The sequence below is a fragment of the Bos indicus x Bos taurus genome, chromosome 16 (genome assembly GCF_003369695.1).
Source record: "Bos indicus x Bos taurus breed Angus x Brahman F1 hybrid chromosome 16, Bos_hybrid_MaternalHap_v2.0, whole genome shotgun sequence".
Classification (NCBI taxonomy): Eukaryota; Metazoa; Chordata; class Mammalia; order Artiodactyla; family Bovidae; genus Bos; species Bos indicus x Bos taurus.
In genome coordinates, this window is record NC_040091.1 from 27,185,141 (window position 1) to 27,209,880 (window position 24,740).

General features: G+C 47.2%; 1 protein-coding gene across 32 annotated transcripts in view; it reads left to right on the top strand.

The window, feature by feature from the left end:
- CNIH3 (cornichon family AMPA receptor auxiliary protein 3) overlaps positions 1 to 23,926 on the top strand; it is a 276,611-nt gene extending 252,685 nt beyond the window's left edge. For 23 of the 32 annotated variants that reach the window (XM_027564554.1, XM_027564567.1, XM_027564552.1 and 20 more), the window contains 4 exons: positions 6,179 to 6,291; positions 12,982 to 13,125; positions 17,376 to 17,436; positions 21,980 to 23,926. In XM_027564554.1, coding sequence (XP_027420355.1) covers positions 6,179 to 6,291; positions 12,982 to 13,125; positions 17,376 to 17,436; positions 21,980 to 22,273 — 612 coding nt within the window. In that variant the 3' untranslated portion in view covers positions 22,274 to 23,926. Of the gene's footprint in view, positions 1 to 4,002; positions 4,260 to 5,628; positions 5,755 to 6,178; positions 6,292 to 12,981; positions 13,126 to 13,380; positions 13,625 to 17,307; positions 17,437 to 21,979 lie in introns of those variants that run through there. The other 9 variants (XM_027564569.1, XM_027564576.1, XM_027564566.1 and 6 more) reach the window with 7 other exon arrangements.
- The last annotated feature ends 814 nt before the right edge of the window (positions 23,927 to 24,740 follow it).

A 24,740-nucleotide genomic window follows, 5' to 3' on the forward strand; every position in this document is an offset into this window, starting at 1 on the left:
TGTTCAGTCACTAAGTCTGTCCGCCTCTTTGTGACCCCATGGACTGCAGCATGCCAGGAGAGCTTTACCCAGAGCAACTAAAGAGAAAGTGCCTTCCTTTGAGTAAAGGGACTAAGACAGAATAAGGTTTCCTGACAGTGCCTGGATGCTTTTTTATAGTCTTCCAGTTTAGCAAAATCCCAGGTTCCTGAGCTGCCATCCTGTGCCTCTTATCCTGCAGTCTCCTCCTCCTCATGTGAATTATGTGCACGATGGTTCATATGGGGACAATTGGAGAACAGATCCCCATGCTGGACATTATGAGAAGATTGCCTCCGCCCTGCTCATCCCAGAAGGGCATCTCTGTTTTAGGGCCAGTCTGGTGTGGGCTGGGCAATCAAATGAAAGAGACATTATCTTTTCTTCTTCTTCATAGTCACTGGCTCCTGGGGAAGATAAACCTCAGGACAGACACACAGGGAACTGGGTTGTTGTTGAAAACAGGCGAGGACTGGGGCAGGCTGCTAAACAGCTGTGGGTTTTTCTTCCCATTTGGTGAAGCTGGAAGCTTGGTTTAATCAGAGAAGGGGAAGGTCAGAGGAGATCGGATGGAGACTCAAGAAACTAAATTGGGTTCTGGGACATTTCACTTGACACGTTACCTGCCTGAGCATGGCAAATAGCTCACATGTGACCATTAACAAAGATAATGATCACTTTCATCTCCACAACGACATCTTTCTTTCTTTGATGTTTCTTCCGCCTTGAGAGCACTGTCACAGGACACCCTGAGTCCCTTCTAGCAACTTTGTCGGTAGGTTGCACATGTTGGCATTTACAGATGAGGGAAATAAGCTTTTCTCAGTATCATACCATCGATCATTATGTAACTGGTAAGAATTTATATAACACGTTGAGATAGTGGGCTAATATTTTTAGCTCAGTGTGATCACAGCAGAAAAGCTTATTGTCTGAGTCAACAGGGTTCATTGAAAGATGGGTGGTCTCATAGCTGACACTCCCTTCAAGCTACACGCAGCCCTGGGACCTTCCCCTTGGCTTCTGTGTCTTGGCTCTTAGGGTGTTTGGCCCTAGCCAGGCTTATCCCAGCCCCTCAGAAATCCTGCCCCACTGGGATGCTGGTGGGAGCCAGGAGTGCATCCCACTGCTAGGGATGCTTCGTACCACCTCTCCACCTTCGCCATCTCCTCCTCCCCAGTCTTAGGGAATCCACTCTCTCCCTAGGGAGCTTCATTCCTTTGCTTCAACTCCAAGCATTCCCTCTCTCTTTTCTCTCCCTTTAGGGGTTAGAAGAACTTCTCTTCCTGCCCCCAGGCCCTTCTCCACCACAATGAAATAAGACAGACATCGATACATTATTATAGTATTCTCCCATCATGAGTAAAGGTTATTCAGTTCAGTTCAGTCGCTCAGTCGTGTCCGACTCTTTGCGACCCCATGAATCGCAGCATGCCAGGCCTCCCTCTCCATCACCAACTCCCGGAGTTCACTCAGACTCACGTCCATCGAGTCAGTGATGCCATCCAGCCTTCTCATCCTCTGTCGTCTCCTTCTCCTCCTGCCCCCAATCCCTCCCAGCATCAGAGTCTTTTCCAATGAGTCAACTGTTTGCATGAAGTGGCCAAAGTACTGGCCACAGCTTTAGCATCATTCCTTCCAAAGAAATCTCTGTGGGCTAAAGCAGCTAATGAATGGATACATGAATGAATGAGATGATGCTTAAGTAGAAAGAAAATAAAATTCCTGGGGAAAACAGGTGGTGGATGAAAGTTTAGAGCTGAGCTGAGTGTGGCACATATAGGAAGAAGAGGTAGCTGCTCTGCTGGACAGAGCAGTGTCCAGGGACAGAAACTTGCTAGAAAGTTCTTGCACCAGCCTTGGGAGAATGTGCTGGGGCCCATTCTCCAGTAGGGGAAGTAGACCAGTAGGGGAAATTTAAAAAGGGAGAGCAAATCCAAGTGGCTGTGAAGAAGAAATGGCAAGATTTGGAAACTGTGGGGTGAGAAATGGATAAGACAGAGAAGCCAGAGATGGCTATTGTTAGCAGAAATTGGACGTTTAGGAGATAAAGCTTACAGGTGCTGGGAGGAGATTGAGCTTTCAGCACCAGGTGGTTGCAAACTATCTGGATGGAAGCATCTGCCAGGAACTGGAAATTGAGGACTAGAATCTGGGCAGGGAGTCAGGATAGGTGATCCTCATCTATCCATCCTCTTAGAGGCCATGGAAGAAGCTGGGGGTGGTGGTGGTGGGGGTGAACCCTTTGAGGTCTTCACTGACAAGTGTCTGAGCTTTGCTAGTGTGCTCCGAGAACGTCACCTGATACTTGACCTCTGCGAGCATCAGGGCAGGGTGGAGTGGCAGGAGGCTGTGCTGTCATTGTACTCTCATGACCAGCCCATATGCTGCAGTTTATGATGGCGACACACAAAGGCTGCAGCCCTGGGGGATGAGAAAGCTGGGTCCCAGCAGGGGGGGAATAAAATGAACATTTACCCGGAACTTGGCTCGCATCAGGCCTGGCCTTAATCCACTCAGTGGTGACTAAGTAGCCTTTTAGGTGGGCTTGTGAAGAACCCGCCCAGGTGGTGACTGTCACCTCTTTCTTTTGTCCCATCATTTCCTGTTCCTGGAGGGCTGACTTCTAGCTTCCTCGTGTGGTTAGGTTTTACTCATCCTTTCAAGTTTCCTGGATTCCACCTTGATGACGAAACCTTCCGTGAGCCCCCTGGTTGGAGTGAATTGCAGTCTTTACAGCAATCTCACAATACCTGTATTGAGACCACTTATTTAGTATTTATGACTCTGTAAAGCAAGGCGTAATGAGACAGGAATTCAATAGACTGGGGCCTGTGTGAAGCAGTTCCTCTGTTTGTTGTATGAAAGAATGAGATTGGCACCATTCAACAGCTTGTCTTATGAAGGAAACAGTATTTTCCATTGAAGGGGATGACTCAGGATGGTGGGGGGACAGTCAGTGCTCCCCTCAGTGTTCCTGTAGTTGGCCCAGGAGGTTCAGGGACAGTCTTTGTAGAAGAGTGAGATAAGCAGGGTTGGGATGGGGCAGCTAGTCCAAACAGCCCACACGGAAAATAAGCATTGTGCCCACTTGGTGATCATTCAGCCCCTGCCTCAGTGTACCCAGTGCTGGTGAAAGCAAGGGCGGGCTGCTCATCAGGAGGAGTCACCACTTTGCTCTTCCCACTGATTACTCATTCTGTACCAGACAAGATGGGTTAAATGATGCTATGGTAAGAAACAGCTCCCAAATCTCAGTAGCATAGAATGCAGTGCAGTGGTTAAGACTGCAGGTGGATTGGAATTCTGATCAGGGAACTAAGATCCTGCATGCTGCATGACTTGGCCAAACAAACAAACCAAACAACCATAAAAAACAAAACCAAACACCCAACAAAAACACAAACCAAACCAAACCCTCCAAACTGCATTTCTTTCTTGTTCATGCTGGGTGTCCATCCCTGGCTGCCCCAGCACCTCTCTCCTCACTTATGGCTTCAGGATGATGGAGGACCCCCCACCCTAAGTGTGTTTTGCTGTGTCATAGGGGAGAGAAAGAGACCCCAGAGTGCTTTGTTTTGGCTGGTAAATCCTCCAGCCGATTCTGCTCACAGCCCTTCAGCCCCACCCAGTGACATCCCAAGGGCAGACGCAGGAAGTGTGAGGGGCGGGGGCAGGGGGGTGGGAGTAGGGGGGTGGGAGTGGAGGGGAGCCGGGGTGGGGTTGGGGGGTAGGGGGCAGCAGTAACGCCCACTGTGCAGGTCCGGAGCACGTGGCCTGGCCAAGGTTCAGTGGGTCCAAGAGGAACAGTCCCCGCCACAGAACAGGGACCTCCTGGGGAAGCAGGAGAAAAACAGTGCGTGGACATAAAGGGCACCCTTGCTGTCCCACCTGCAAGGGTGCTGCTCAGTGTTAGGCAGAGGCAGCAGGGAGAAGCCACCAAGAGCAGCACGGATTCTCAGCTTTTATCCCCTGTGCACCCAGGTGGCCTCCATTAAGCAGTTCTCCTCCGTGTGGTGACAGTGACGAAGCCTCCCTGCTCAGAAGGTTGCAGCTTCCACTATAAATCAAGCTCCGAAGAGAGAAGCAGTGATGGTGATGAATAGGGGGGCCTGTAATCAGTCGGAGATTTGTCACTGGAGCTGCAGACGGGGATGATCCAGGCCCGTAGTGGCTGTCTCTTAACATGTTAATTACCTCGGCATAAGTGTCTGAAATTGATGATTAAAAAATGAAGAGATGTAAGTAGTAGAGGTCACAGCCACTGCCCCCTGGAGCTGGCAGGCTGAGAACTGGAGGAGGGAGGAGGGGGGTTTTCTCTTTAAGCAGGAGGAGGTAAGGAGGAGCCTTGGCTGGGCACAGATGGGGTTGGTAAAGATGGCTGCAAGGTCCTGGGAGGAGAAATGATGGGACATACCCCCTCCTACCAGATGGTCCAGGCTCACAGGGGCTGGCTGTGCCCAGTTCCCCCACTGAGGTCACTGCTGGCTCTTGTAAGTTGATTCTAGGATTACTGCCTGAGAATTATAAGATGTGGGTCAATGCAGTTCATTCTTCTCTGGACTTGAGAAGAAAGAAGATGCCACTTACAAAATGCATTTCTTCCACATGTGCCTCTGCATGTATTTATTCCAAATGCGTGTCCCTCACTATATCTGTCATCTGGGGCAGTTGGCTAATCTGACTAAAGTGAGAGACGAAAGAGACCAAGGTCGTGTGCTTTCCCCCAGATGGGACAGTTAGAGGCAGTTTATTTCCCATCCAGAGGAATTTTGGTTTGTGGCCACAGGCTGCACACCTGATGCCACCCAGCCATGCTCCAGCCATGTGCGCATGGTCAGTTCAACTGATTTTGTCAAATACTTGCTAAGTCTCTACTAAGTGCAAAAAAGCACTGTGCAAATGGAGATGAGAAAAGAATAGAAAATAGAGTTTGGCCAGGACAGTTTATAGACTTGTGGAGTAGATCCTGGAAGAGATCTAGGTGTGTTGAGAGGTGGGAGGAACGTCATGACTCCATCACGGACCTGGAGAATCCCCTGGGTGAGGGTCAGAAAGCATCCTGCGGGGCTGAGACCTTTAGGGAGGAGGGGACAGTGTGGTGGGATGGGCAGAGCTTCCATTAGAAAGTGGTGTTTGAGACAGGTCTTGAAGGATGGTTAGACTATGCTAGCTGGATCAAGGCATTCATCATGGTCTAAACAATGCCCAGAGACTAACCACCCCCCGTCCCGACATAGATGTATACATTCATTAAATACTCATTCATTAAATATTTATTCCTCTATGAGTGAGAAAGATGGTGCATTTATATCTCTGTTTTAGGGTTTCCTTGCTACTTGCTTGGGTACCAGATTTCTCTTTTATAGTCACTTTGATTTCTGTTTCAGCTTTACTTTCTGTTAAGATGTAACCACCCTTAGGAGGGGGTGGTTCACAGTCGTTGAGCTCTTTTTACCATTTATACCAGTGTGGGTAGATTGGGGTTGGGAGGTTTAGTCTTCCTGCTGGTCACCTTCTACCGTCTGATCCTTCTTGATCTGGACCAGACTCTTTTCCCTCTGGAGGCTAAAGTTTCCCTCTTTTATCATTACATGTCGTTCTTTTCAGGTTCTTCTGGATCCATCCACCATCAAGCAAAATGCCGTTTCCCCAAGTCTCCTTTATTTGAACTAAATAGTTGGATACAACTGAAGTGACTTAGGACGCATGCACACATATTAATATTTGCTTTAGGTTTGTGAGTCTCTATATGTGAAACAGGAGCAGGGCAGTTGTTGAATCACTGAAAACCCTATCAGTGTTCTTCCAGTGGGTCCTGCCCGGGGTCAGACATCACAGGGGCTGGATGGCCTCTTCTGCTTCTCCCAGGGGGTCATCCATGGGTGACCCTCTGAAGCAAGTGCCCTGTTCTGGTATGTAGGGTACTGAGGGTCTCTGTCCGTTTAGGGCTAGGTATAAAGCATGGCTCTGGTCACATAAAGAGGAGAACTTACCAGAAATGGCCGGGGGCAGTGACTCTGTGATGCTGTGTGGGGGTAGGGGCTGTGTGTCATCAGCATGTTGGAGGCAGTATCCAGGCAGACATCAGATGCTGTGGAGGCCGGAGTGGGACTTCTCCTCCCTCTCACTCAGGCCTGTGTCTCTGCTTCCTCTTCAGCTGGTGCTGCCAGAATATTCCATCCACAGCCTCTTCTGCATCATGTTCCTGTGTGCTCAGGAGTGGCTCACCCTGGGGCTGAATGTCCCTCTACTCTTCTATCACTTCTGGAGGTAAGTCTGCTTGGGACTGCTCCATCCTTCCCTTTCCTGCTCAGGCAGCCTGCCATGTAGAGATGACATCCCCCACATGGACCAGCCAGCTGTGCCTTCCTCTCACCCCTTCCCAGGTTACCCTTACCCCAAAGCCTTCTCTGCAAGTTGCTCTCAGATAGCAGTCCAGTAAGGGAAGGTTCTTCCTATAGATTCCACTAACCACAGCCTCAACCCTCACAGATCAGCATTAAAGGCTTATATGCAGAGTACATCATGAGAAACGCTGGACTGGAAGAAACACAAGCTGGAATCAAGATTGGTGGGAGAAATATCAATAACCTCAGATATGCAGATGATACCACCCTTATGGCAGAAAGTGAAGAGGAACTCAAAAGCCTCTTGATGAAAGTGAAAGTGGAGAGTGAGAAAGTTGGCTTAAAGCTCACCATTCAGAAAACGAAGATCATGGCATCTAGTCCCATCACTTCATGGGAAATAGATGGGGAAACAGTGGAAACAGTGTCAGACTTTATTTTTTTGAGCTCCCAAATCACTGCAGATGGTGACTGCAGCCATTGGAAGGAAAGTTATGACCAACCTAGATAGCATATTCAAAAGCAGAGACATTACTTTGCCAACAAAGGTCCGTCTAATCAAGGCTATGGTTTTTCCTGTGGTCATGTATGGATGTGAGAGTTGGACTGTGAAGAAGGCTGAGCACCGAAGAATTGATGCTTTTGAACTGTGGTGTTGGAGAAGACTCTTGAGAGTCCCTTGGACTGCAAGGAGATCCAACCAGTCCATTCTGAAGGAGATCAGCCCTGGGATTTCTTTGGAAGGAATGATGCTAAAGCTGAAACTCCAGTACTTTGGCCACCTCATGCGAAGAGTTGACTCATTGGAAAAGACTCTGATGCTGGGAGGGATTGGGGGCAGGAGGAGAAGGGGACGACAGAGGATGAGATGGCTGGATGGCATCACTGACTTGATGGACGTGAGTCTCAGTGAACTCCGGGAGTTGGTGATGGACAGGGAGGCCTGGCGTGCTGCGATTCATGGGGTCGCAAAGAGTCAGACACGACTGAGCGACTGATCTGATCTGATCTGATAGCATTATTCACAGTAGCCACAAAGTAGACAAAACCAAGGCTTCCCTGGTGGCTCAGCAATCTAGAATCCGCCTGCCAATGCTGGAGACATAAGAAATGTGGGTTTGATCCCTGGGTCAGGAAGATCCCCTGGAGAAAGAAATGGCAACCCACTCGTTTTCTTGCCTGGAAGACCCCATGGACAGAGGAATCTGGCTGGCTACAGTCCATGGGGTCGCAAAGAGTTAGACACAACTCAGTGACTAAAAAACAACAACAACAAAGACACAACCCAAATGTCCATCAAAAGATGAATGAACAAATGAAATGTGAAATATCCTTACAATGGAGTGTTACTGAGCAATGAAAACCAATAAAGTGCTGATACATGCAACACCATGGACAAAGCCTGAACATATTACAAGTGAAAGAAGTGAAGTGAAAGTCACTCAGTCATGTCTGACTCTCTGCGACCCCATGGAAATTCTCCAGGCCAGAATACTCTTTTCGACCCCATGCAATTCTCCAGGCCAGAATACTGGAGTGGGTAACCTTTCCCTTCTCCAAGGGATCTTCCCAACCCAGGGATTGAACCCAGGTCTTCCACATTGCAGGTGGATTCTTTACCAGCTGAGCTACAAGGAAAGAAGCCAATCACAAAAAGCCATTTATAAGAAATGTCCGAAATAGGCAGATCTATAGAGATGGAAAGTGGAGTGGTGATTGCCAGGGGCTGGAAGGGAGTGGGAGTGAGGAGTGACTGCTGATGGGTACGCTATTTTCTTTTGAAATTGATGAAAATGTTCTGAAATTAGATACTGGTGATGTTGTACAATGCTGTGAGTATGTTAAAAACCACTGAATTGTATACTTTTAAAAGGTGAATTTTTTGGCATATGAATTATATCTTAATAAAAATAACCCACCTACCAGATGGGCTACATTTTCTGGGACAGTTCTGATTTTAAATGTTCTATTCCCTGCTAAGACCATGCATCAGATCATATGATTTGGGCTTTTTGTAAAAGAGAATCACCATATGGGTATAGAAGGTGGGTTGGGGGTGGGGGAAGCGTATACCAAAGTAGTAAAAGATGCAATTGTACAGATAAATGAGCCACACTTTTGATCCCCCACAAACATTTAATCATTGTCATCATACCATACAGTATAACCTGTATTTAGTCACGTCTGGAACATTCACTCCTTCATTTAGCAAACATATGGAAGACACACTATGGGCCAGACATTGTGGGGGATTCCAAGATGAATGTAAAATATAATATTACCTTCAAGGAATATATACCCTAGTGGTGGAGGGAAATATATTCTTACCAGGTGTATGAGGAGCATGGGTAGAATGTAGAGGAATGGAGGGGCAGCACTGGGAAATCTGGAAAAGCACATTCGAGGTTAAGGGACTAGCCTGTGCAAAGGCTCAGAGGTAAGAGAGCTCCTGGTGTTCTGGGGAGCAGCAGTTGTTCAGTGTGGTTGGCTGTGGGGTCCTGAGATGAAAGGGAGCAGAGATGGCGTTGGCAGCTGGGGATCAGGTGTGGAGGGTCTGAAATGACTTGGCAGGAAGTTGGAAACGTTTCTTCTGTAGGGAATGGCTCTCTCTCAGGAGCTTTCCAGGAGGAAAATGACATTGCCGGATCCGATTTTTAGGATGGTTGACCCTGACAGCAGCGGGAAGGCTGGGTAGGAGGGTGAAATTTTAAGGACGAAATCTAATTAGGAGGTTCTGGTGAAATTCCAGGTGGAAAGAATGAAGGCTTGTCCCAGGTAATGGAAGTTGGGATGAAGAGAGAAGAGGGGGAGAGGTCTGGAGAGGTAAACTGGACATAATTTGGCCAATAATTGGAAACAGGAGGTGAAGAAGAGGGGGCATGTCAAGGCTGGGTTGCTAGGAGGTGACCAAGAGCAGGATGCAGGTTTAGGGAGGAATGAAGATGATTCAGTTACATACGAAAGTCCTTTTATGTAAAGGTAACCTACTAAAAGCTACCCCACGTCCGAGGTCAGGGGCAGAAGCCGGGAGGACCCCATGCCCAAGGGGAGGCAGCCAAGAGGAGCTACCCCACGTCCGAGGTCAGGGATTGCAGTCGTCTCACACGCTAGTAAAGTAATGCTCAAAATTCTCCAAGCCAGGCTTCAGCAATAAGTGAACCATGAACTTCCAGATGTTCAAGCTGGTTTTAGAAAAGGCAGAGGAACCAGAGACCAAATTGCCAACATCCGCTGGATCATCAAAAAAGCAAGAGAGTTACAGAAAAACATCTATTTCTGCTTTATTGACTATGCCAAAGCCTTTGACTGTGTGGATCACAATCAACTGTGGAAAATTCTGAAAGAGATGGGAATACCAGACCACCTGACCTGCCTCTTAAGAAATTTGTATGCAGGTCAGGAAGCAACAGTTAGAACTGGACATGGAACAACAGACTGGTTCCAAATAGGAAAAGGAGTACGTCAAGGCTATATATTATCACCCTGCTTATTTAACTTCTATGCAGAGTACATCAGGAGAAACGCTGGACTGGAAGAAACACAAGCTGGAATCAAGATTGCTGGGAGAAATATCAATAACCTCAGATATCCAGATGACACCACCCTTATGGCAGAAAGTGAAGAGGAACTAAAAAGCCTCTTGATGAAAGTGAAAGTGGAGAGTGAAAAAGTTGGCTTAAAGCTCAACATTCAGAAAACGAAGATCACGGCATCTGGTCCCATTACTTCATGGGAAATAGATGGGGAAACAGTGGAAACAGTGTCAGACTTTATTTTTCTGGGCTCCAAAATCACTGCAGATGGTGATTGCAGCCATGAAATTAAAAGACGCTTACTCCTTGGAAGAAAAGTTATGACCAACCTAGATAGGATATTGAAAAGCAGAGACATTACTTTGCCAACAAAGGTCCATCTAGTCAAGGCTATGGTTTTTCCTGTGGTCATGTATGGATGTGAGAGTTGGACTGTGAAGAAGGCTGAGCGCCGGAGAATTGATGCTTTTGAACTGTGGTGTTGGAGAAGACTCTTGAGAGTCCCTTGGACTGCAAGGAGATCCAACCAGTCCATTCTGAAGGAGATCAGCCCTGGGATTTCTTTGGAAGGAATGATGCTAAAGCTGAAACTCCAGTACTTTGGCCACCTCATGCGAAGAGTTGACTTATTGGAAAAGACTCTGATGCTGGGAGGGATTGGGGGCAGGAGGAGAAGGGGACGACAGAGGATGAGATGGCTGGATGGCATCACTGACTCGATGGATGTGAGTCTCAGTGAACTCTAGGAGTTGGTGATGGACAGGGAGGCCTGGTGTGCTGCGATTCATGGGGTTGCAAAGAGTCGGACACGACTGAGCGACTGAACTGAACTAAACCGAACCTACTAAAATCTGAATTTAAAGAGAAGTCAAATGGAAACATTATGGTGTTGAAATGGATTGAGTACCCACCCAGAGACTTTTCATGTCTGCCTCCTCCAATATCCACAACAAAAAGGTGGGTTGTACACACAGGTCACAAAGACTTACCAAGGTTGAGTCACAACCCAGCATTACTCAGCTGGGACGTGGCAGGTCCATTTCTGTAGGGAACACAGGTCATGTCCTTGTCACCTGACGGCTGGCTCTTCTCCCTCTAAAAGTCATTTATCCCAAAGTTCTTCAAACACTTCGTTGTTAATCCAGGGTATCAAAAATGTGATTTATTTGCCGAAGTTTGGTTAGTGCACTGATTCTTAGGGCTCTCACCCCTCCACAAGGAAGGGAGGGAGAGCCAGCCATGCCGTTACACTTGGAACGTTTCCGTGTATAAGGAAGTGACTGCAATCTTCTTGCCAGTAGGAAGTTAGCCTTATGTTTTTGAATCCCTGACAGATCTAGCCTAGTTCTGGCAGTTTGTAAGTACCCAGAAAATGAAAGAAAAAGGATTGAGGAAGGGAAGTGTCCTTTACAAATCGGAGTCCTTGAACCCCCCTCTCTTTCCTTTCTGCCCACCTCTCCTCTCCGAAGGTCCAGCCCAGCGATGTTTCTAGGGCAGTTAAAGCCCCCTCTGCTTAGCTCTCAGTTCGCTTAATTGCAAGTAGAACAGCAGGACTTTTGTTCAGCATCTGTTCTTTGAGATTATTTGGACCCATCACTTCACACAGTTTTCACAGCAGCCCTTTGGAGTAAGCAGTTTCAGTCCCATTTTACAGATGTGAAAGTTGGGGTTCAGAGAGGTTCATGGCTGACCCAAAGAAGCTCAGTCCCTGAGCCACTCAGCCCCCCTGCCACCCTTGCCTCCACTTAATGATGTCACCTGGGAACAAGGCCACAGCAAAAGCAAATAGGTTTTGAAATCTGCTCCAAGGAAGAGGAGCGGTGAGTGGCCTGGAGGGCTGTGAGCTGGCAGATGTCATTGAATCTGGCTTGTGATTTCCTCTCGGCACAGCGTGGATGACAGATAATGTCAGCGCAGTCCTCTGAAGGGGATGAAGAGGGAACTGAAATACCAGCTCCGGGAGTTGCTGCATTACGGGGATGCTCTTCAAAGCCGGTGTGATTAAGCCCATCAGACCCCTCGCCTGGTCCTCCATTTCCCTCGAGGACCACGGCGGGACCCAGAGCCTCACAGGAGCCACTAATTTGCACCCGGCTTCCTGATTCCCTCACCAGGCTGACAAAAAAGCAGCTGCAGAGCGATTTCAGCTGCACTTTGTTCTTTGGCTTTGAATGAGGTGCTGGCTGAGACCCTGGGGGCAGTGTCTTTGTAAGGGCCAGACAGATGGACAGCCTCAGGGGCAAGACTCACCTCCTGCCTGACCACTTCCCGAGGTCTCACCCAGCACAGCTGGAGTCTCTCCCCTCCTGTGAGCACAGCGGGTTCACGCTGCGCCAAGGCGATGTTTTGAAGATGACACCAAGTCTGCATTTGCCCCCTCCTCCCAGCGCTCTCTGGGTTCACCCCATTTCCCTCTGGAGCAGCTCTCTGCCTGCAATGGCCGATGTTCTTTTTATAATTTTCGTCCTTCTCTCAAGGAGAAAATTACCTGTAAACTCCTCCGCACTCAAGTGGGAATGTGATGTCCCTTCCAGAGTATCCGGGATTTTAAAAGAGGGTCTGGGAGGAGGATAATCCAAAAGGAATTGTTTAATCCGAAGTAATGAATATTTATGGTAAAATTATGGTACAGCAACACTGGGAGGCAGAGATGCAACTGACGTCCACACACACCTGTGCCCCTAGTGATGCCCAGATCTGTACACATAACAGACACCACCACCCCCCCGACCTGCCCACAACACAGACCACCCTTCACCCACCCACATCCCTGGAGAAAGGAGGCTCTTCCTGGTACCTCCCAAGTGACATGGTTTCCTTCTGTCACCTGTGTGTGGGGCGAATGTGACGCTGGTGGATCTGCATACTCGGGTGTTACCACCTGCTGGAGGATAGTGGTTGAGCCACTGTTTAGTGATTCCTGGGCTGTATTTTGGGCAGTGATTCTGGCAGAATGCAGATGACTGCTTGGCAGTGACTCCTCAGAGGGAAGCCAGGCATCAGGAGGACTCAGCCCAGGTGACTTCCCATGTCCCTCCCAGGTCTCAGAACCGATGACGGCCTGTCTGCTCTCCCTGCAGGTATTTCCACTGTCCAGCAGACAGCTCCGAGCTCGCCTATGACCCACCGGTGGTCATGAACGCAGACACCTTGAGTTACTGTCAGAAGGAGGCGTGGTGTAAGCTGGCCTTCTATCTCCTCTCCTTCTTCTACTACCTTTACTGGTGAGTTTCTGCTCTTCTTTATGGATTTGACTCCTGTAGCAAGTGGAGGGGATATCAGGCCTTTGAGCATTGGAGTCCTGGCCTGTCAGGGACGGTTGGAGCCATCTAACAGTTTCTGTATGAAGGAGAGGGAGGGGCACAAGGTCCTACCTTGCCAGCTGACAGGTGCAGCCTTTGAGCTACACAGTGAAAACACATTCTGCCAACCCCTCTTAGGAGATTGTTGGTAAAGTGCACTTGGTTTCTCCTCCACAGGGCTCCCTGCCCCCAGCAGCTCCACAGCTCAGACAGTCAGTTCACCAGTGGCCGTGGATGCATAGCCTTATCGCCCCTTGACCCCCAGTTTCATGTGAAAGCATTCTTGGGGACCATAACAGAGACCCCCTGGGGCAGTCACGCTTCACAAATGGGCATTTTGGGTCCTTAAATGCTTATACTCACAATTCTCCCAGTATTATGTAACACCACTCTAATTAAATAAAACATGCTGACTTTGTAATTCTGTTTCGAGAGTCTCCCCTCTTTTCACTTCACTTCTGAGTAGAACATCCTAATGAAGTGGATAGCTATAAACAGACTGTCTTGTGGTTTGATTCCCCAGGAAGTGCCTTTTCTGAAAATGTCTCCTCCTCCTTCCTGTTCCTTTTGGGCTCATCCCTGAGGTGTCTCACCTGTCACTTTGCTCTCCTGTCCCTCTCTGCACCAGGCCACAATATCTCCAGGTACCCAGCGCTATCCTCAAAGTGGTCTGGTAGGCAGTAGCTGGGCGAGGAAGAGGGGCCTGCCTTGGAGTTTGGGTTAGGCTGGGGCAGGCGGAAAGCAGCTGCATTTACCCAGTATTTAAACAACCCAAACAAAAAGTGGGCAGAAGACCCAAACAGACATTTCTCCAAAGAAAACATACAGATGGCTAATAAACGCATGAAAAGATGCTCAGCATTACTCATTATTAGAGAAATGCAAATCAAAACTATGATGAGGTGTCACCTCACACTGGTCAGAATGGTCATCATTGAAAATCTACAAACAATAAATTCTGGAGAAGGTGTGGAGAAAAGGGAACCCTCTTGCATTGTTGATGGGAATGTAAAGTGATATAGCCACTATGGAGAACAGCATGGAGATTCCTTAAAAAACTAGCAATAAAACTATCAAATGACCCAAAAATCCCACTATTGCACATATATACCCTGAGGAAAACAACAGAATGGGAAAGACTAGAGATCTCTTCAAGAAAATTAGAGATACCAAGGGAACATTTCATGCAAAGATGGGCTCGATAAAGGACAGAAATGGTATGGACCTAACAGAAGCAGAAGATATTAAGAAGAGGTGGCAAGAATACACAGAAGAACTGTACAAATAAGATCTTCACGACCCAGATAATCACGATGGTGTGATCACTGACCTAGAGCCAGACATCCTGGACTGTGAAGTCAAGTGGGCCTTAGAAAGCATCCCTACAAACAAAGCTAGTGGAGGTGATGGAATTCCAGTTGAGCTATTTCAAATCCTGGAAGATGATGCTGTGAAAGTGCTGCACTCAATATGCCAGCAAATTTGGAAAACTCAGCAGTGGCCATAGGACTGGAAAAGGTCAGTTTTCATTCCAATCCCAAAGAAAGGCAATGCTAAAGAATGCTCAAACTACCACACAATTGCACTCATCTCATACGCTAGTAAAGTAATGCTCAAAATTCTCTAAGCCAGGCTTCAGCAATACGTGAACCGTGAACTTCCAGATGTTCAAGCTGGTTTTAGAAAAGGCAGAGGAACCAGAGATCAAATTGACAACATCCGATGGGTCATGGAAAAAGCAACAGAGTTCCAGAAAAACATCTATTTCTGCTTTATTGACTATGCCAAAGCCTTTGACTGTGTGGATCACAATCAACTGTGGAAAATTCTGAAAGAGATGGGAATACCAGACCACCTGACCTGCCTCTTGAGAAATTTGTATGCAGGTCAGGAAGCAACAGTTAGAACTGGACGTAGAACAACAGACTGGTTCCAAATAGGAAAAGGAGTATGTCAGGGCTGTATATTATCACCCTGCTTATTTAACTTCTATGCAGAGTATATCATGAGAAACGCTGGACTGGAAGAAACACAAGCTGGAATCAAGATTGCTGGGAGAAATATCAATAACCTCAGATATCCAGATGATACCACCCTTATGGCAGAAAATGAAGAGGAACTAAAAAGCCTCTTGATGAAAGTGAAAGTGGAGAGTGAAAAAGTTGGCTTAAAGCTCAACATTCAGAAAACGAAGATCAGGGCATCTGGTCCCATCACTTCATGGGAAATAGATGGGGAAACAGTGGGAACAGTGTCAGACTTTATTTTTCTGGGCTCCAAAATCACTGCAGATGATGACTGCAGCCATGAAGTTAAAAGACGCTTACTCCTTGGAAGGAAAGTTATGACCAACCTAGATAGGATATTGAAAAGCAGAGACATTACTTTGCCAACAAAGGTTCATCTAGTCAAGGCTATGGTTTTTCCTGTGGTCATGTATGGATGTGAGAGTTGGACTGTGAAGAAGGCTGAGCACCGAAGAATTGATGCTTTTGAACTGTGGTGTTGGAGAAGACTCTTGAGAGTCCCTTGCACTGCAAGGAGATCCAACCAGTCCATTCTGAAGGAGATCAGCCCTGGGATTTCTTTGGAAGGAATGATGCTAAAGCTGAAACTCCAGTACTTTGGCCACCTCATGGGAAGAGTTGACCCATTGGAAAAGACTCTGATGCTGGGAGGGATTGGGGGCAGGAGGAGAAGGGGATGACAGAGGATGAGATGGCTGGATGGCATCACTGATCGACGGACGTGAGTCTCAGTGAACTCCGGGAGTTGGTGATGGAGAGGGAGGCCTGGCGTGCTGCGATTCACGGGGTCGCAAAGAGTCGGACATGACTGAGCAACTGAACTGAACTGAACCCTGAGGAAACCATAACTGAAAGAGGCTCATGTACCCCAATGTTCATTGCAGCACTATTTACAGTAGCTAGGACATGGAAGCAACCTAGATGCCCATCAACAGATGAATGGATAAAGAAGTTGTGGTACATACATACAATGGAATATTACTCAGCCATGAAAAGGAATGCATTTGAGTCAGCTCTGATGAGGTGAACGAACCTGGAGCCTATTATACTATGTGAAGTAGGTCAGAAAGAGAAAAACAAATATTGTATATGAATGCATATATGTGGAATTTGGAAAGATGGTTCACATTTGCAGGGTGGCAGTGGGGACACAGGCATAGAGTAGACATGTGGGCACAATGGGGGAAGGAGAGGGAGAGACGAAAGAGCAAAATGGAAACACGTACATTATCATATATAAAATAGACAGCCAGTGGGGATTTGCTATGTGACACATGGAGCTCAAACCCAGTGCTCTCTGACAACCTCAAGAGGTGGAATGGGGTAGGAGGGGAGTTCAAAAGGGAGAGGACATATGTATGTATACCTATGACTGATTCATTCATGTTGATATATGGCAGAAATTAACACAACATTGTAAAGCAATTATCCTCCAATTAAAAATTTTTAAAAAGCCAAGCCATGCTTTGAGCTAAGAGCTTGATGTGTATTGCCTAGTGTATGAGCCAAATGTTATTATTGCCCTCATGTTGACAATGAGAAAACTGAGTCTGAGACATTAGATCATTTTCCCACAGTCACAGCTCGTAGTGACAAAGCTGGAAGTCCCTCTCAAGTTCAGTCCCAAAGACTGAGCTCTTAACTGGTGGCTCTTAGAAAATCTTTGTTGTTGTTTAGTTGCTTATTTGTGTTTGACTCTTTGCGACCCCATGGACTGCAGCACGCCAGGCTTCCCTGTCCTTCACCATCTCCCGGAGTTTGCTCATACTCATGTCCATTGAGTCAATGATACCATCCAACCGTCTCATCCTCTGTCACCCTTTTCTCCTCCTTCCCTCAGTCTTTCCTAGCATTAGGGTCTTTCCCAATGAATTGGCTCTTCCCATCAGGTGGCCAAAGCATTGGAGCTTTAGCATCAGTCCTTCCAGTGAACATTCAGGGTTGATTTCCTTTAGGGGAATCTTTAGGAAAGTCTTTATCGAAATGTGGTCTTTGGATCTTCTGCCTTAGGATCAGGGGGTGAAGAGGGTGTGCTTTTTAACAGAGCAGATTCTTGGTCTCAGATCTGCTGATTCAGAATTGCAGGGCTACACATCATCCTGGAGATGCTGCTTGGTCCACCTCCTCTCGTCTCTGCATCCGCAGGGTCCAGAAGACTCAGAAGAGCTGCATCTATAACTCCTTCTGGAATAACTCAGCCCTGGAGGTGATTCAGAATATTCTACCACATTCTTTTTTTTTTTTTTTTTTTTTACCACAGTCTTGTTGGAGTCAAGGGTTGGTTCAGGCTCAGGGTGACACTTCTGTCCTCTTCCTGGATAGAATGTCCTGGTCCATTGCCTATTTCAATTTGAAAGGAGCCTAAGGGTCCCTGAAGCCTCTCTGGAGCTTTTCAAGGTGCCCAGCAGATTGGCCCAAGTGTCTTAACGAAAGCTGGCTCAGACTGCTTTTTATCTTGGGAAGCCTGCAGAAGGTGACTCAAGGTTTCATGGGCTTAGCGATTTGCTCACCTTGGGCTAACAGAGAGGTTAGGTTTCCTCGCTGGAGTGTGCTCAGCTTCCTTGTGGGGCTGTGGGCAGTCCCTGCTGCTGAATCACAGGCGAGGGGCCTGGCCCCAGAGGCAGTGTTGTCCCTCTTCAAAGCCAGCAGAACAAGGAGAGAACTTTCCCCAGATCCTGCCCTGTTCACTGGGGATCCGCTTTAGTCTGGATGGCAGATCAAGCTCCCTCATTTCAGTTTTGTTGCAGTAACTGCTGGAACGTAAGGTGCTGGAGGGAAGAAGGCATAGGAGTCCTCATGACTTTGCTCTCTGTCTGCTGAGCTGTGGGGCAGTGCTGGGGCTCCTGCCTGTTAGATGGCTGTGATCATCCTGTAACTGACCATGTTCCAGACATTCTGTCTGATTGTCTGTCCTTTAGTTCAGTTTGACTCTGCCTTTATGTTACATTCGTTAATGACTTCGTTTGCAAAACAAAAGGGGAAACAACTGCTTCTCCCACCTCACTGTGACCCTGAGTGGCAATCAGGGTTCTGCCTTCTTTGTTGAATCTGACTTCTTGGTGCTCTTCAGAGCTCCTTACAGACCCTGTTTCTCATATCTCAGGGGCTCCCAGCTCCTTAGATCCAGGGCTTGTGGTGAGCACAGGACTGTCAGTCCAGGCCATTCTCACAGGGACAGAAGGGGACCCATGTGCACGGAGAGCTGCTTCTGAGTCAAGCACAATGATGGACTCGAGTGACAGCCACTGGGAACCCTGTAAAGGAGGGGCTTTGGATTTTACAGTTTGAGGTTCCCGATGGGTTCCTAATGACATCATGGAGATTAAGAAATGTGTCGAAGGTCCTAACTGACAGTTAGCAGTTGACCCCGGAGCCTGGACTCTGCCCCCTATGCCACGTGAACCACCCCAGCATCCAGTGCCACCCCCTCTTCAGGTTGCCTTGTGGAGCAGGAGACCTTTGCAGGTTACATGTGATGGGGGTTGTGCATGTGTGCTAAGTCACTTCCATCGTGTCTGATTCTTTGCAAGCCTATGGACCGTAACCCACCAGGCCCCTCTGTCCATGGGATTCTCCAGGCAGGAATACTGGAGTGGGTTGCCATGCCCTCCTCCAGGAGGTCTTCCTAACCCAGGGGTCAAACCAGAGTCTCTTTCATCTCCTGCATTGGCAGGTGGATTCCTTACCACTAGTGCCACCCAGGAAACCCCCGGATAGGGGCTACTTATTTAATATTAATACTTTTTTTCTCCTTTGCTTTTTGCGTCCCTTCTTTTCACAGCTATATGTAAAGCCTCCTCAGACAGCCATTTTGCTTTTTTGCATTTCTTTTTCTTGGGGATGGTCTTGATCCCTGTCTCCTGTACAATGTCACGAACCTCCATCCATAGTGCATCAGGCACTCTGTCTATCAGATCTAGTCCCTTAAATCTATTTCTCACTTCCACTGTAAGGAATTTGATTTAGGTCATACCTGAATGGTCTAGTGGTTTTCTCCACTTTCTTCAATTTCAGTCTGAATTTGGCAATAAGGAGTTCTTGATCTGAGCCACAGTCAGCTCCTGATCTTGTTTTTGCTGACTGTATAGAGCTTCTCCATCTTTGGCTGCAAAGCATATAATCAATCTGATTTTGGTGTCGATCATCTGGTGATGTCCATGTGTAGAGTCTTCTTTTGTGTTGTTGGAAGAGGGTGTTTGCTATGACCAGTGTGTTCTCTTGGCAGAACTCTATTAGCTTTTTCCCTGCTTCATTCTGTACCCCAAGGCCAAATTTGCCTGTTACTCCAGGTGTTTCTTGACTTCCTACTTTTGCATTCCAGTCCCCTATAATGAAAAGGACATCTCTTTTGGGTGTTAGTTCTAGAAGATCTTATAGATTCTGGGCTCCAGAATCACTGCAGATAGTGATTGCAGCCATGAAATTAAAAGACACTTACTCCTTGGAAGTGGAGAAGGCAATGGCACCCCATTCCAGTACTCTTGCCTGGAAAATCCCATGGCTGGAGGAGCCTGGTAGGCTGCAGTCCATGGGGTCGCTGGGAGTCGGACACAACTGAGCGACTTCACTTTCACTTTTCACTTTCATGCATTGGAGAAGGAAATGGCAATCCACTCCAGTGTTCTTGCCTGGTGAATCCCAGGGACAGGGGAGCCTGGTGGGCTGCCGTCCATGGGGTCGCACAGAGTCGGACACGACTAAAGCAACTTAGCAGCAGCAGCACTCCTTGGAAGGAAAGTTATGACCAACCTAGACAGCATATTAAAAAGCAGAGACACTACTTTGCCAACAAAGGTTCGTCTAGTCAAGGCTATGGTTTTTCCAGTGGTCATGTATGGATGTGAGAGTTGGACTATAAAGAAAGCTGAGCGATGAAGAATTGATGCTTTTGAACTGTGGTGTTGGAGAAGACTCTTGAGAGTCCCTTGGACTGCAAGGAGATCCAACCAGTCCATCCTAAAGGAGATCAGTCCTGAATATTCATTGGAAGGACTGATGCTGAAGCTGAAACTGCAATACTTTGACCACCTGATGCGAAGAGCTGACTCATTTGAAAAGACCCTGCTGCTGGGAAAGATTGAGGGCAGGAGGAGAAGGGGACGCTACAGCATGAGATGGTTGGATGACATCACCGACTCAATGGACATGGGTTTGGCTGAACTCCAGGAGTTGGTAATGGACAGGGAGGACTGGCATGCTGCGATTCATGGGGTCACAAAGAGTCGGACACAACTGAGCAACTGAACTGATTGAATATTAATACTAATGCTAATATTAAAATCAAAACCAATAGAAACTGGTTAGTCCAGTGAGGATTCTGCCTGTTCAGCATAAAGGCCTTTTAAAATTAAGGGTGTAAACCAGAATGATACTAATACCTAAGGAGCACCACCCTCCTAACCAGTTGCTCTGGGTTGTGCCTGCCTCCCCTCCTGTTCATTTCTCTCACTCTGGTTATGTTATTTATGATGTACTTGATGGCAGAGACTTCATCTGTTTCATTCATCTCTGTATCTGCAGTGCCCTAGTTGTGCCCAGCACATAGTAGGTGCTTGCTCAATCCTTATTGTTGCTACAGCTTAACTACACCCTCCCTCAGTGCAGTGGATGGGGCTGCATACTCCATCATTGTTTCCCAGCACTGAGAATAGGGACTGGCACTCAGGAGACACTCAATAAATACTGAATGAACGCGGGAAGGAAAGTGAGTGAACACATACTGTGAGGCTCAGTGTTATAACGGAAGGAGCACTGGTTTTGGTTTTGGGACGTGGCTCCTCGCCTTGCTGTGTGACCTTGAGTGATCCGCTTTTCAGTGACCCCTGTATTTCCCCATGTCAAATAAGACCGCTCTAGCTCCAGACCTGACCGGTGAGGCTCTGTGAGCATGAGGCGTACCTCGTTCTCAAAGGCAGAACTTGAGCTTCTCAGAAGGGCCTTGCTGGGGCTTTGCAGCTGGAGAAGGTTAGAAGCAAAATTCTTCAGTTTCATTGTCTTTGGTTTTGTTTCTTAGATTTTCCTTTCTTCTCTCTATATTGTAAAAGAGTTGTTTTTCTTTCTGCCAGATAAAGTGTATATTTTGGTATAGAAACTTCTTCCTTGTTGCAGAATTAGCTTGCAGCCCTTTCTAAGAGTACAGGGATGTGTGACCCCCTCCTCAGTGGTGTTAGAACACCACCGTAAGACACATACTCTTAATGCATGTTTAATGCCTGGACTTTGTTAAAAACAAGAGGGCCAGGGAATTAACCAGCTACGAATTCATTTAGTTTGTGAGCCCAGAGGGCCTGTGTTCACACACACGTCCCTACAGTCATGATGGTGAGCTTCTCCCCAGCACTGACATATTAACCAGCATAATCTGGGAGCCCCTGGACATGGCCATCACATATGCATGTGGCAGCTGGTGGCATAAAGAATCCACGGCACCCCGGACCCCTGGGGACCTGTCCTGCAATTGCAGAAAAGAGGAATAGCAGCCATAATCATTATCCTGTTGAGAATAATGAGAGACGCTCAGAGCAGTCATATCTCTCATCCAAGGGGCACAGTGTGGCCTCGTAACAATGGTTACACGAGGTGGGAAGTAGAAGAGGGAAGAGTTTGGGGAGCAGATAAGTTGCTCTAGTGACAGGAATGAAAAAGAAGCCAGGGGTCTGGCTTCTGGAAGGTGCCTCTTTTAAGGGCCGTCTAAGTCCTTTGCAGGCTCCCACTAATGCCGTCTTTTTTCCTCTTCTTTTTGCATCCAGCATGATCTACACTTTAGTGAGCTCTTAACTCGAAGACCACGCACATTCACAGAGACTGAGATGGGAGAGGCCCGAGGCTGTGCAGTCCATCCTGCTGGTGACGGGAGCAGGGACCAGTGTGGGGATGTGACAGACAGAGATGGGCAGATACTCGGAATTGGGAGCCGGAAGCAGGCAGCAGCCAGCGCCCGAGCCAGCCCGCTGTCACACGTGTGGTCGCCCTGTGTACCAGTCTTCCGCGTTTGCACCCCACACTTGGCCTGTAGATCCCTTCTGGGCAGCAGGGGCATGTGAGGTGATGAAACACGAAACCTCTTCTGAACGAGAATTGCTGCTTCCTGAATCCCCTTTATTGAAAGGCTCCCTGAAGTTCATGCTGCGTTCCTGGTCTGTGGGTGTGATGGCTGGAAGGCTGGAGGGTGCCCTCTGAGGAACTGGGTGACCCAGAGTCAAGGCTGCATCTGTGGGACAGTTTGAAGATCTCAAGGATGTCATGGACTTACCTGAGACACTTTCTTCCAAGCCCTGGCCACGCCCTTCACTTCGATGGGCGGGGCCTGGAAGGTGTGCAGACTTGCCTTGGGCTGTAACCAGCCTTGAGTCTGCAAGGGTGTCTATTTTTCTGCTCTGCTTTGTAAGAGCCCAGTGATGTTGGGAACTGAGTTTGGGGGCGGTATGTTGGTAAAGAATTATGGCCAAAATCAGGAGTGGGGGCTGGGAAGTGGGAAGGGGGGGAATTGTAGGAAAAATGATTTTTTAAAATACTGATGACATGTTCAAAGTGTTAATTCTTCGCCACCACAAACTGTACTGTTTTGTTGTCATCCCAAACGATCACAGGGCCATTGGAGGCGAGTCAATTAATCAACACTAGTCAAAACTACTAACTTTTAAGGCTTCCCAAACAGTCCCGAGGCCAGAAAGAGCTGGTGTGGCAGTTCTCTGCTGTGGGCATCCGACTGCTGAGAAGTGAGACAACATAACTATAGCTGCATTGATGCTGCTGCATCATTCGTGCTGTTTGGTTCAACACGAGGACATTAGTTCATTTAGAATTTTCCATTCGACATTCTCTCCTTCTTGGGTAGGAGTTGTACTCGGGGTTGTAAATAATGACAAGGCTGAGATTTTTATTATGTTTAAATTGGGCACCATGATTTTGACCTTATTCCCCCAACTTCCCTTCTTTTCTTGTGTTTGACATACACAGGCTATTTATACATGTACCAGCTTCCATCTGAAGTCTGTGACTCGGGTTTATGAATGGTGTTTGTGTAACATGTATTCTGTGTTTAAAACGCTGAGATTGCTTGAGTGTCTCGCCTACCTGGCTGTCTCATTTTAAACCCGTTACAGGCTGGCTTCATCTCTATATAGATGGTAAACTGGTAGGTGGAGAAAGCAAAGTTTCAAAAAGACACGTTGCTTCTAAAAATTCTACAGAAAACAAAATGTAGATTTATGCTTTGAGGTTGAAGGTATGAAACCAGAGGATTCAAGGCAATATTTTTGGGATCAGGCTTCCCCTTGGCTCAGTAACTGTGGTTGGGGTGGAGAGTTTCCTTTAGGGCTGGTTAGTATCATTTCTGATTCGATTCCTGAGATAACCGGCTACCTTCAACCAGAGAAACCAGTCCTGGGTTCCAGGCTGCAGACCGCAGATCTGATCCTACCGCCATCTTGCAAATGCAACTGAGAGCAGAGGATAAATGGTCCGGGAGCTGTTGTTTGTTTTTATACTTTGCCTCTTTCCAAAGCAATTTGAAATGACATAATAGCAGATACCAATGTGAAAAGACTGTTAAAATGTAAATAGCAACTTCCAACTTAAAAAGGAGGAGGACACAGAGATACGGGGCTTCCTGAGGGACTCTGTTTACTGGGATTGAGTGTTAAATATGATATCATTTCTCTTAACAGTAAATAATAACAATTCACATTTTCATAGTGTTTTGCATTTTACAGACTGTTTTTACATCTCATTTGACTTTCCTCACATTCCTATGACGTTGATATGATTCTTTTTTCCATTTTCTAAGTGAGGAGACTGAGGTTCAGAGAGGGTAACTGTCTTACCTATAGTCACACAACAGTCCCAGACCTGCCTTTGACCCCAGGTTGTCTGACCTTAAACCCCATGTTCTTTTCATCACACCTGAGAGCTGGGAAAGTAGCTAGGATCCTATTAAGTTTTGATTAACATTAACTTTCTGAGAGAAGGAGAAGATTTTTAAAACAGAGTTATAGAGGAAGCACCTGATTTTCTTTTTTTTCATGGGCAAGCCTCAGACTTGCTTTATTGTGGGCAGTTCTTCTCTAAGGTGGTTGTCTAAAAGCTTTTAAAAACTTCAAATGTCTCTTGGGCAGTTCTTATGTTTATGAGAGAGAAACATCCAAATATTTCTCCCCCACGAGTTGTGACTGGGAAGAAATGCCAGTGGTTGTTTGGAGTTTGAGCCAATTTTCAATTCCTGGGAGAATTATGATAAGATCAGAGTAAAGTACACAGTTGGTGGAGCCATTTTGTGTGCCGAGCTTTGTGCAAGACCTCTCCCAACTCTCACAGTGATCCTACATGGCAGGTTGCATGTTCTCAACCCCCAGTTTACAGGTCAGGAAAACAGGGAGGCTCAGGGCAAATGAGTCTTTCCTGGATGAACAGCCAGACCAGAGCTTAAGGCTACAAATAAATGGCCAGATAATAGAAATAGCTTAGTAATTGAGGAGTTGGGCATTATTCTATAAGTTTCATGTGCTTCTG